The following is a 12,780-nucleotide window of genomic DNA, read 5'->3' as shown; positions in this document are numbered from 1 at the left end:
AGGGATAAGCTAAAGATGGCGCGTAACGGAAAAATGTCACGCGTAACGATAAAATGTTACCTACACAAAATTTTTTTCCGATCCCGATAAAGAAGTTTCACTTCAAAAAAAATTAAATGTCTCTATGTCTGTATTAGTAGAACTGAAAGGGTTTTATATGTAATTAAATATTAAGTACCTACACGTTGTGATTTGGATATAAAAATTGTGATTAAAAAAGCTATCAACATTTAATGCAGTAAGTCATATTATTTTTGTTACATTTACTTTAAATTTAACACATTCAAATAGATAGGCGTATAAGATACTTAATTATTAAAATTGAAAACTGTACGATGTAAGACTGAAATATAACCTACCTTTTGAAATATGTAATATTATTACTTCAGAATAAAGGTCTCAGCACACATATGGGATCGGAAAGGGATCGTAACCGTAACGCCTTTCGCCTCGCTGTCAACCAGGCGTCAACCTACCGTATGCACGTGACGAAAGCGTATCAGCAGCGCCTGTACGTCAACTCGGATACGGCTAGGCGTCACCGGCGTTACGCATAAAAACGGCAAGTACGGCAAGTCGTAGCAGGCAGAGACGTAAGCGCGGGGACGGAGAGACGTAAGCGCGGGGACGGAGAGACGTACCGTAAAACCTTACAAGATTGCCCAACTAATCTGAGTTTGCCCAGCAAGGTACATTTCACAAATATTGAAAAAAAGCAGCAACATTTTTTAGTTGCGTTTGTTATTTAATTTATGGAAGAAATTTGACTATGTCTCTGGCAACACTACGTAACTGATTTTTCCTAATGTCACTTCAGTCGCTGTCACAACTGTAACAAAGTTGGTGGTGAATTTTGCGGGCCAAAAGTCGTGTGAAAAACTTTCTTTAAAACTCGATTTCTAATTATAGCAGGTAAGTAATTTTTTGTATCATTGTGAATTTGTAATAAATACACAAGAAAGACCGAATATCCAGTGCGAAATCTATTTTACATTCTACGTAATGTTGGTGGGCAATGTCAAATTTGTTTTTCTAAAGCAGTCGTTACGACATTGCCCACAAAAATATTACCGTTAGGGTTGTCACCTCAATGTTAAATTAAATCTGAGTTCCTTGAGCTCAATATTTTTTTCTTTTTTATTTCAGGATGTATAGTGCTAAGACAAAAAATACAAGAAAAAAGAGAACGAAATTAGCTTCGAGACAATACAGAAATTATTCAGATGAAATGCTAGAATTAGCGGTTGACATGGTACAAAATAATAGAATGTCAAGTCGGGAGGCAGAAAAGAGGTTTGGAATCCCTCGACGGACAATATTAAACAAAATAAGAAAAATTCACCTGAAACCAGCTGGAGGACAAAAAAAATTAACTGACGAAGAGGAAGAAAAACTGGCAAACGTGTTGTTAGCTTCAGCAGATTACGGCAGCCCCATGACGAAAATGGATGTAAAAATGTTAGTCTATAAATATGTTGAAAAAAATTCACGAACCGATTTATTTGATGACAAATTACCCAGTGATACGTGGGTAGCAGGATTTCTACACAGAAATCGTTCGAAATTAACCATCAGAACAACTCAAAATATAAAAAAGGTACGGGCTGAGAAAGGATTAGAAGAAATGGAACAATTTTATGCTAATTTAAGTGAAACGCTAAATGATGTACCACCGATGAACATACTGAACTACGACGAGACTAACTTGTCCGACAATCCAGGCACTTCAAAATGTGTTTTTAGAAGGGGCGTCAAACATCCTGAAAGGATACTAAATAGCACAAAGGGTTGTATTTCCATCATGTTTACTGCATGCGCAGCTGGGGCTTGTTTACCAACATATGTAGTTTATAAATCCTCAAATTTGTATTCCGAGTGGATTGAAGGAGGCCCAGCTGGAACTAGATATAATTGTTCCAAATCCGGTTGGTTTGATACAGCTTCATTCGAAGATTATTTTAAAACTATAGTAGTTGAGTGGGCAAAACGGATTCCCGGGCCAAAAGTAGTAATTGGTGATAATTTGTCTTCCCATATAAATATTGAAGTTGTAGAGTTATGCCAAAAACACAATATAAGGATGGTATTTTTACCACCAAATTCCACTCACCTAACGCAACCGCTGGACGTAGCGTATTTTGGCCCACTAAAAAGAGAGTGGAAAAAGATTCTGTTGGATTACAAATTGAAAAATCCAGGACAATCTTCCTTAAATAAAAAACACTTTCCAAAACTTTTGGCTCAATTATTAGAAAATATGAAACATAAGGAAAGTAATAACATAATAAGTGGTTTCAGAGCCACAGGGATATGGCCCGTAAATCCACGAAATGTTTTTAAGAGAATCCCTGAGTATTTAGACGATTCAGAATATGGAATTGATACAGCTTTGTTGGATTATTTAAAAGAATCAAGGGCTGCTAAGCCCATGCAACTAAAAAGAAGTAAGAAATTACACACAGAACCCGGAAAGTCCGTTTGTGCTGACGATATTTCGACTCAACTGACAGCACGTAAAAATAAATCTGTAAAAAAAAATACTAAAGAGGCAACAATAAAGACTAACCAAGAAAGAGACATAGAAGATATTATGGCGTGGGACACAGAAAATGAGATTTACTTAAATGAAATTACAGGTGAAGTGATAGAAAAAAAGGGAACGATTGAATACGATATGCCATCAACCTCCTTTGGAATCATCGGTTGCGGAGAACCAGCACTATGGCCCCAATTTTCACCGGTGATCTATAATCCAGCCAGACTTGATGCACTTAGTATCAAAATTATCAACATGCATTTAGGTTTAGCAGCACACTATACTAACGATCAACAAGTTGACGTGTGTGTATTAAATAAATCAATGAAAAGTTGCAGCCAGAATCGGCTTTTTGTTGCTCATGATGAGAATGATACTCCTGGATGTTTACGAACAATGACGAATATATTTTCATCTCAACCTAAAGTTATAATAACCTCAGATGTAAGAGTAACACCAAAAGAAATGATGGACATCAAGAAAAAAATTAGATTAGGTACTGAAACCATCGGAAAATCAGCCTTACAGATGAAAATTGTTGCAAAGAAAGTTGAAACCAATAAAAGAAAACAGGAAAGTGTAAATACTGGAAGAAAGGTTACGAAACGGAAGAAATTGAGACCATATTATTGTGAAACGAGTTCTGAATCGGATATTCTGAGTATTGCAAACACAGATGATTCTGAATATGAGACATTTGATGAATATCTATCAACATGTTTACAAGAGATAGAGAAAGAAAATTTCGACCCAGAAAACTCCAATCCACCATTTGGGCTTGGTGATATAAGATACTTTACAAACGATGTGAAATTAAAAGAAGAGGACTGGGTTATAGTCAAATTTGCAACAAAAAAAAGCGTAAAGCACTTTGTTGGTCGTGTACTATATTTAAAAAACAGTATTCCTACAGTAAAATTCACAAGAAAAGTAAAAAATGCAAAAGGTGGTAAGGTAATCTTTTCTTACCCGAACGTGGAGGACGTTTGTGACGTAAATGTAGATGACGTGGAAATTGTATTACCTCCTCCAAATATTTCGAGACGAGGCCAAATAATGTTTGATTTTACATTTAATCCTTCATACAACATTCAGTAATAAAATGTTTTGATGGATTAGGCGCATAATGCCACATTCGCAAAATGACATTTTAAAATTTCGTAAAATGTTACATTTTTAAATTGTCATATTCCGAAAACGCCACATCGCAAAACGTCACATTACCAAAATACCATTTTCGAAAATGTCTTATCGCAAAATCCCGTTTTCGCACAATGTCAAATAATCAAAATATCTAAATGTCACTTGGGACAGTATTTTTTTATATTTAGACGTTAAATGTTATTATGAATAACGCCACCTAGCTATAACTTTAAGAAAGACTTGATATACCTAATTATCTCAATATACTCAATATACCTAAGCAAAATATATGTGGCTTTAACTATTAAGAATGTGTAATCTTAAGAAATGGCATTTTGCGAATGTGGCATTTTGCTAATGTGGCATTTTGCTAATGTGTCATTTTGCTAATGTGGCATATTGAGAAATGACATTTTACGAGTGTCATTTTGCGTTAATATGTCATTTCCCGAAAGTGGCATTGTGCGCCTAATCCGTTTTAATTTTGATCAGCCTAAAGAAATAATGAATATGTTTATGAATAATTAACATAGAGAAGCATCTCGATTCGATCTGATTATTGTTAAGTTTTTAAAAGACTGTTTTTTTTTTTTGTTTTATGGTCCTACCCAGTTAAATTGCGTGTTTGATTTGTTTCAGTTCTATAGTTTTTGTACAAGCTGTTGGAAAAGCCAAATTAAGTTTTGTTTTAATTTATTTTGTTGAGCCTTTAAAAATGTTCCTATTACTTAGGTATGCTAAGAGTTTATTTTAATCTATAGTTTTATAATTACTGTTTGTTTTTAAAAGCTCTATTTTGAATAGGTATAGATTTATTTCATTCACTTTTTGAGATTTTTACAAGTGATATAAATCTATCATATTATGACAACTCACACTAAACAAAATAGATATACGTATTATGTTTAGTAAGAGTTGTTTTAATTTTATATCGTTTTTAAAATAGAAAGTACATATTGCAAATTTTATGATTGTTTAATTTTTATACTATTATTTAAGTCGATTGGCGGAGCTTTCCCCTTTTAATGTTAAAGAGCGAGCCACGTGTTCGTAACGTACCTGTGTACCTACACTGAACTGATTAAATAAAAGACTGACAACCCTAGCGCATCGTTTTTTTTTATAATAAAAACTACAAAAACTGAAATTCGACTTTGCCCACTCAAATTTGGCAGATAATATAAAAGATAAAACATATAGCAATAAGGTCCTGTGATAGATTGGTATTTTTTCTAAAATGATCTCTAAATCTGATGTTCTTAAGATAGAAAATACCGAAATTACAGAGGTATTTGAAAAGCGGGCAAACTTGTAAAAAATACTTTTTTTTTGGCCCGCTGCTTTAATTGAGGTTTTTAGCACATAAACATTCATTGTCTTGTTATGATCGGATATTCTATGCAAAGAATATTACATTTATCAATGATTTAGCACAATCACTAACTGAACATAATATTTTTTTCAAAAAATATATAAGTTAGAAAAAAAAAAGCAAGAAATCTGGGCAAAGTTGTACGGTTTAACGGTAAGCGCGGGGACGATGAGCCGTTAGCGCTGGAATTGCAAGTTCGGAGCCTGTTCCGAGGGGAGGCGATTACGTTACTATTCCGATTAGTGTGCGTTGCAGTAGGGAGTTTAATACAAACCATTCTGAACGGCTCGAGGCGATACGGTTACGATCCCTTTCCGATCCCATATGTGTGCTGAGACCCTTATGTTGACAAGTTACATCAAAACTATAGAAACTGTATAAAAAGAATTTGACCAGATTGATTTTAAATAAGTAATCTTAGAACTGTCAATTTAAGCTTCACAATACTGTGTATCAGTTAATTTCAGTCTTACAAAAACAATGAATTTACCACGTACAAGTTGAAAACACTTATTTTCATATTATTCAATTACTTATAAAATACACATACCATAGTTAAATAAGCCAAAATGATTGCCAAATATTATAAATGAAATGCTAAAATATATTTTATACAGTTTAAGTAGCGATAGAGTCTAGTAGAATGAAACGGAATTTCCAAATATCTAAAACAAATAATAATTAATGTTTGAAATTTATTCGCACTGCAAAATATCATGAATTTGTACAAAATAAGTCCTAGTTATTTCATAGATTATAGATGGGTTTAAATAAATGTTGCCAGAGACTAAATGTTTATGGAGCTTTGTAATTAATTATTATATATTTAAATGAATATTGGATTTTATACCGGTAATAATAAGACGCATTTAAGTTATTAAATTGTTATTTATGCTTACAAATGTTTCGTAAACTGTTCCGAATTTATTTGAACTACAGCCGCAATACTGTATGAGCAATTTTTAATTTTATTTAATTAAAATTCAAGGGTGAAATATCATAAAGCCATTTAAAATTAATATAATGATTCATGAAGCAATTTTGCGAATTCATAAACGTCAAAGATACTTTCAAATATTAAAATATACTATATTTTTCATGAGGATCTCTGAGAGCTGGCTGGTACTCTGCACAATAATGAAATACGTACTTAAATCTTTCCAATAATTGTTAGTTTTTGAGGAATAATCAACTATATTCTTAAAAATACCGAAACACGAAGTAATTTTTTTAATACCTATGTACCTACAAGTTACTACCTTTATCTAGTAGATGTGCATAGTACTTAAGATATCTACTGCAAGTTGGTTAAAAATAACTACTACCCGGTTACATTATCTCTGGACCTCGCTGGAATGTGAAGCCCCTCCCCGTTCCCCTTTCACCACCTCGCGCTCGCCCCGGCGCGTCAGTACGGTTAGCAATTTCGTTGCCGTTGCAACGTGACGTCATCGACGCCAGGTCCAGAGATAATGTAACCGAGTAGTATAAAGATTGTTGTCTATGGAAAATGTATAGTATAAGAGCATTTACTTGCTTAATATGTGTCTTAATTGTTTAATAGGTGTTTCATGTTATTATTTAAGATATTATATGAATCGTTGTAGCAATTAAACCCAACTCCAATTAAAAATTCTTTATTTACCTTTAAGTAAAGGTATGTTGTGTGTGATAGTCTAAAATTAACAAAAAATATAAAATGTGTTAGCATAATTACTGTGATGTTTATATTCTGCGCAAAACATATTAGAATCATGTACTTATATGGCAACATTTGAGGTTTTGACAATGCCCTATTGTTTATGGTTCACAGCGTTTAAATTTTGATTCAAAAAAGTATTTTCAATTGATTGTCTAGGCAAATCATATCCCTCTGTAGAATAATAATTATTATAACAAGCTTAGAGCTATTGAATCAGAACAATACTATGTAACCAATTTTTTTACACAATATTCCGTCAAACATAATATTTTCATCAGTATTATAAGAATAAAGAAGTAGAAATAATAATTATTCTGCATATATATACATATTTTTTTCGATAACATTGTCATATGATTACATGAATTCATATTGATGAAGCAAATAAAGTGTTTATATTTGTATGATTTTTATTACTAAAATCCTTAACCACGATAACCCCCCGATCAAAGTTCATGTAGCCTACCTAGTACCTACTGAATCTGCAGTTAATAAATATTAAATCACTTTTTTTATTAATAATAGGTAGTAGGAGAGCCCAAGAGGGGATCTTATATCATGACATCTCAAAAAATAAGCACCTTGTGATTATGCTTATTCCTCAGACATTTTTTTGCAAATGGGCTATTGATCTACAAACTTCTTGATGATCAATCATTTTTATAAAATAGAAATGAAATTGATAAAAAAATGTGGAACGCTTCACGATTTTGCGTGTCATCCTTGCGCAGGGGCCATGCTAATCTTCTCTGTATCGTTCCAATTTTAGTATATGTACTGCCGAAGCGAGTACACTTGCTGAAGTTAAAATACTTAATATATAGTTAGTGATACAAAAAAAATCTACATCGCGATTCAGGATGAGCTGATGATTCAAAATAGTGCCACTAGAGGGCACTCGTTTTAAAAGGTTAAACTTAAATCTAGAACTACCTAGACTTTTCTTACAAAACAACATAAAATAACACCTGCAGATAATAATGTACCTATTCTAGATAATTTAAATTCATAATATCTTTAGTTAGTTTAGTTTATTATCTATGACTAATATTTATTGGTTAAAACTTAAAAGGTTGTATATTGCCTGCAGAATGCGTCACTCTTTTTTCCTGCGCTCTAAGAACCAATGAAAAATCAAATCGGCTTCTTCAACTAATAAACTACCAATCAGAAGCTAAAAGAACAAACGTCACATGCGCAATTGACGAATACGTAAATACGAAAAAAATAAGTCGGAACTCGGAACGCCATTTTCAGTCCGCTCCTTTCGTAAAAACGTGTTGAAAATTTTGTCGTTTATCGAGTGAACGCATTATTCTATAGATATTATTTAGTATTTAAGAATACAGACGAAGTAATCATGGGAGTAACAGTTGAAACTATTTCTCCTGGTGATGGTAAGTTTATTGAATTTATTTAGCAATGTAGGTAATGTAAAGATATTTTTAAAATCGTGGTTGAAACTATCTATAAATTATTTCTGAATTATATACCATTCTGTTTCTTTTTACGTGTTCTCTGTAAGGGTATTTTTATTTATTTATTAATAAAAAATTAAAAAAATAATAACCTTGAAAGGAAAGACCGGTTACCGGTTTAATCTCAAATCACATCTTTATCTCTAAACTGCTATAAACTCTGCTGGCTTAGAATCCTTATCTTTATTTATATTAGGTACTTTTAATCCGTCACTTGAAAATATCAAAACATTTTAGTATTAGTAGGTAATAAGTGCCATATTATTACAAATATTACAATTCATACAATATGATATTCTACATATTATATAACCTACATCCTTATACCTAACAAGTACATACATCACTAAGATAGTTAATAAATAATTCTCACTGTTACAGAGGCCACATACCCTAAAAAGGGTCAAACCGTCGTGGTGCACTACACAGGCACCCTGACGAGCGGACAGAAGTTCGACTCTTCCCGCGACCGTGGAAAGCCCTTCAAGTTCAAGATCGGCAGAGGAGAAGTTATCAAGGGATGGGATGAGGGTGTCGCTAAGGTAATGCAGTCATTCTGCTAGTATCTTCGATTAATGACATATCACAAACTCTTCAGCTTTATAATATTAGTATATTAGTATGAACGCGCTAATCTCAGGAACTACTGGTCCGATTTGAAAAATTCGAGTTTGATAGCCCATTTGTTGAGTAAGGCTTTATCATGCTAAGACCAATAGGAGCGGAGCAATGTAGGTAAAACCGCGGGCACGGCTAGTAAAACATAAACCTTTTTAAAAGCCTTGATTAAATAATTCTTTTTTATTTTATATTACTTTTCAAAAGGTCATCTATAAACAATTATTAAAGTGATGTCTCTTCAATACTTGTATTACATGTTTAGTCCACGCACTTACTGTGTTCAAAAAAATGTATATTTACATACATACACACACGCACTCACATTCAAACACGCACGCACAACATATGAGTATATCAACTAAAACATGAGTAAAACATATAATTTAAATTTTATTTTGTATAACTAAATCATAGCTAAATTACTTAAATTATTATTTAAGTTAATATTATGCTATAGTTCTGTTACTATTGTGACATTAAGGAAGGTGGACCCCAAAATACAGGCTATCCTAGTTTGGGTTCCCAATGTGACATGTTTGTAATTTGTATCTAACCCTATCCTAATAATACTACTTCTCCTCTACCCATCTTTCTTAATATATATAAATCTCGTGTCACAATGTTTGTCCTCAATGGACTCCTAAACCACTTAACCGATTATAATAAAATTCGCACACTATGTGCAGTTTGATCCAACTTGAGAGATAGGATAGTTTAAATCTCAAATCGTTTTAGAGAAAGCGGGCGGTAAGCTAGTCGTTCAATAAATGATTTTTATTTTTATTTCAGATGTCAGTCGGTGAACGCGCCAAGCTGACTTGCACCCCCGACTATGCGTACGGCCAACAGGGCCATCCGGGAGTCATCCCGCCGAACTCCACCCTCATCTTCGATGTGGAACTCATTCGTCTGGAATAAGCACAACATTCTCTCTCATAGACACTTAGATTCTTGCTGGTAACTTATTTTCTGAACCCATTGAGCCCCAAGCGGCCCAATTGGTCCCAGACTTAATAGATTTTCTATTGTGTCTGTGGTTCCGGGGCCTGAGTTATTACCTCAAATCTATGAATGTATGTAGGTAGTCAATTCTCTATTGATATGAGTGAGTTAAATGTTTAAAAATAATTAAATACTATGTGCGTAAGACTTATGGAATACTCACTTTTAAAGACGATTTCCAAAGCAAGATTACAACTGGGAATTGATACAATCTTTTCATGATATTTACTTGATAAATAGTGAAAATATAGAAGATACGTTACCAGATTTATGTGTAAGCAAAACCATGAAATAAATTTACTTTGCACCAAAGTGCATTTAACTGCATTGTTTTAGCTACATTCCGCAGTGACGTCAATTATTTGTCTGTGGTTTTTCTATTTTACAGTTTTCTGAAACATTAAGTTTACTTTTTTTATTGTAAAGATACCAAAAGCTTGTAAGGTTTAAGAATAAACATTGTGAAGGATTGGAATTGTGTTTTTATTTTTACACCCTTGTTAAATAGTGCACACCTATACCTAATAATATAAAGATGACAGTTTGCTATAAGCTTAAAAAAATGTTTGTTTGAACACGCTTACGTGTTGTACACAACGTTTGTTTGTACACAAAATATATGTTACAACTAATACAAATATTGCACGCCTCATAAGCGAAGCGTTGAGGTGGGTACTACTGTCACTTCGCGCAAAACATCTGATTTTTCAAACTTAAAATGTCTTTAAGTATCATAGGTACTTTGCACTTGTAAGATAATACCTAAGGATAATACATACACACACATATTAAGAAAAAACACTATTTTTAACATTCATGATATTTTTGATGTCATTTTTGTTATTTAAACTAGTTAAAAAACAGTTTAAAAAAGTTCTGTCTTGGACGTCCGTGTTTCTGTATGTGCGGAGGATTTTCTTGTTAACTAGTTGTTAACACGATAGCGACCGAAATACTTTACTAATCGAGTCTTTTTTTTCTCTTACGCTTGAGTATGCTCAGGAATAGAACCCTTTCATTTTTCAGGGTCTGATTCGATGTGGTTTAATTGTTATTATATAAACAAAAATAATAATTAATAAATAATTATTAAAAAAAAATTATTTTATAAAATTGAACATGTAGAAAATAAAAAAACTTTCATGTGCAATTTTGAAAAAAAAAATTTTTTTATTGATTTTGAAAATTCAAAAATTATTTGATGTTGGCTAACTTTAGAATCATATAATTACTAATTAGGATATATTTATTAATCCTTCATGTTTGTTTACATAATATGTCTTGCAGTATTCACGGTTATATTCATTTCACCTCAACCGTATATTCAAACCCCTCCCTATTTCCAGTTCTGCCAACAGATATATTTCCCCTTAATTATGAATTTCCCCTTTAACTATGACAATACCGACAACATACCTACATACCGACACAGATCTATGAAAAAGGACACTGGGGGCATGCAAAGGTGGATATATTTACTATTCAGATCCTATAGTTTATGTAAATGAAAGACATCGCACTCTCGTGTGTAAAAGCGGAAGCCGCGTCGTAAATTTTTTTAAACTGTAGTATCCTAACTACTTCTGAGATAACTATATGTGATCATAATTTTTTTTTATAGTCTGTGCCCGTCCGCTTTTTACATGAAAAAAAGCCAAGATCTAAAAATCGGGGGTAGGTACTATAGTTTGAGCTAATAAATAATATTAATTAAAAATAGAGTTTAGTATAAAAATATTATAAAAATTGGTCAGTAACGATGGATATACTTTATTTAAGTGTATATTATTTTGACATAAATTGATATTTGAGTGTGAAAAAAATTTTTGGGAAAAAAATAAATTTTACAACCTCAAAATACCGTTCTGATTACGGCATAGAGACTCGAAGAGCTGGCGCACACGTGCTACGCACATGTGTTGAACGGTACTTGGCGCCAGGCTCTATCGAGCCTGTTAATATTACCATCTAATTTTACAGTAGTGACACCTTGAAAGATCTTGAGACAGTACAAGAGCATTGGCACATGAGAACAAGTGTATCACATACTTATATTATATACACCTTTATAAATAATCAATTTTATTGTAAAGGATGAGATTATGAGGCGTGCACTTTTGGATTTTCCAAACTTTAGACTACTATGGCCATACTGTTTTATATTGTATTTTGAACGTGCACATGTGCCTCAGTAGTCAGGACAAGAAAATAAACTCAATGGGGTATCAAGGCCACACAAAAACCATCGTATAAAATATATTTTTTTAATGAATAGCTTTTTTAATTAATATAGTAATAGTACTATTAACTACTTAAATACTTAATTACATATTATGTATAATTTCGATACCTAATTACAAAATTCACATAGATTGTCGCAGGCCTTGAGCGCGGGGACCGAATCTAGAAATTCCGTAACGAAAAAACCTCACGCTCCCCACTCCGACGGGCGGAGGTGTGGCTTGAAGGCATGCTATCCTATGCTATGCTATGCTATAGCCTTCTCTATCTCCTGTAGGAGATACAGGAGATAGTGAAGGCTATGATGCTATGCAATAGCTTTACCGCGGCAATCCCCGAGTGCCACCATGTGGCACACGTTTTTTTTTTTGATGATTCATCGATTCAGCGTATGTTACTGATAAATAATATCCCACCAAAAACATAAATGTAAAATTTGGAGCCGAGTTCAATCGTTGACTTAATTTGCCAAAAAAAGAAATGAGATCTAAATGTGTGCCAAGTTCTGCAGACAGTCCAGAAATTTATTTACAAAGATGTATTAAGTTCGGTTGACTGAAAACTCAATTGTTTTATTTTCCCTTAGAGAACGATGTTTATTCCAAAATATAACTTTTTTAATTTGAATAATATAATTATTTTCACAAAGCAAACAACTAATGACATATTGAACCCCATAATTTGA

General features: G+C 32.9%; 2 protein-coding genes and 1 non-coding gene across 3 annotated transcripts; 2 read left to right on the top strand and 1 right to left on the bottom strand.

Moving 5' to 3' along the window:
- The first annotated feature begins 644 nt into the window (after window positions 1-644).
- On the top strand, window positions 645-3,917 carry LOC123702030. Its single transcript, XM_045649685.1, has 2 exons — window positions 645-912; window positions 1,147-3,917. The coding sequence occupies exon 2, from the start codon at window positions 1,148-1,150 to the stop codon at window positions 3,632-3,634; it is 2,487 nt and encodes an 828-aa protein (XP_045505641.1). The 5' UTR covers window positions 645-912; window position 1,147; the 3' UTR covers window positions 3,635-3,917.
- A 3,522-nt stretch (window positions 3,918-7,439) lies between these two features.
- Window positions 7,440-7,546, bottom strand: LOC123702049. Its single transcript, XR_006752806.1, has one exon. It is a non-coding gene; the product is annotated as a U6 spliceosomal RNA (small nuclear RNA).
- Window positions 7,547-7,978: 432 nt separating this feature from the next.
- On the top strand, window positions 7,979-10,329 carry LOC123702025 (peptidyl-prolyl cis-trans isomerase Fkbp12-like). The gene is made up of 3 exons (XM_045649670.1): window positions 7,979-8,150; window positions 8,613-8,773; window positions 9,642-10,329. The coding sequence occupies exons 1-3, from the start codon at window positions 8,114-8,116 to the stop codon at window positions 9,768-9,770; spliced, it is 327 nt and encodes a 108-aa protein (XP_045505626.1). The 5' UTR covers window positions 7,979-8,113; the 3' UTR covers window positions 9,771-10,329.
- Window positions 10,330-12,780: the final 2,451 nt, after the last annotated feature.

Source organism: Colias croceus, chromosome 22, assembly GCF_905220415.1.
Source record: "Colias croceus chromosome 22, ilColCroc2.1".
Classification (NCBI taxonomy): Eukaryota; Metazoa; Arthropoda; class Insecta; order Lepidoptera; family Pieridae; genus Colias; species Colias croceus.
The sequence above is the reverse complement of the archived record's forward strand: the minus strand, read 5'-3'. Positions and strand labels throughout refer to the sequence as shown.

Coding starts and splice junctions, on each gene's coding strand:
- LOC123702030 (XM_045649685.1), top strand. CDS start 1,148: ATGTATAGTGCTAAGACAAAAAATACAAGAAAAAAGAGAACGAAATTA.
- LOC123702025 (XM_045649670.1), top strand. CDS start 8,114: ATGGGAGTAACAGTTGAAACTATTTCTCCTGGTGATG. Junction 8,151..8,612: donor AACTATTTCTCCTGGTGATG/GTAAGTTTATTG, acceptor TCACTGTTACAG/AGGCCACATACCCTAAAAAG. Junction 8,774..9,641: donor GGGATGAGGGTGTCGCTAAG/GTAATGCAGTCA, acceptor TTTTTATTTCAG/ATGTCAGTCGGTGAACGCGC.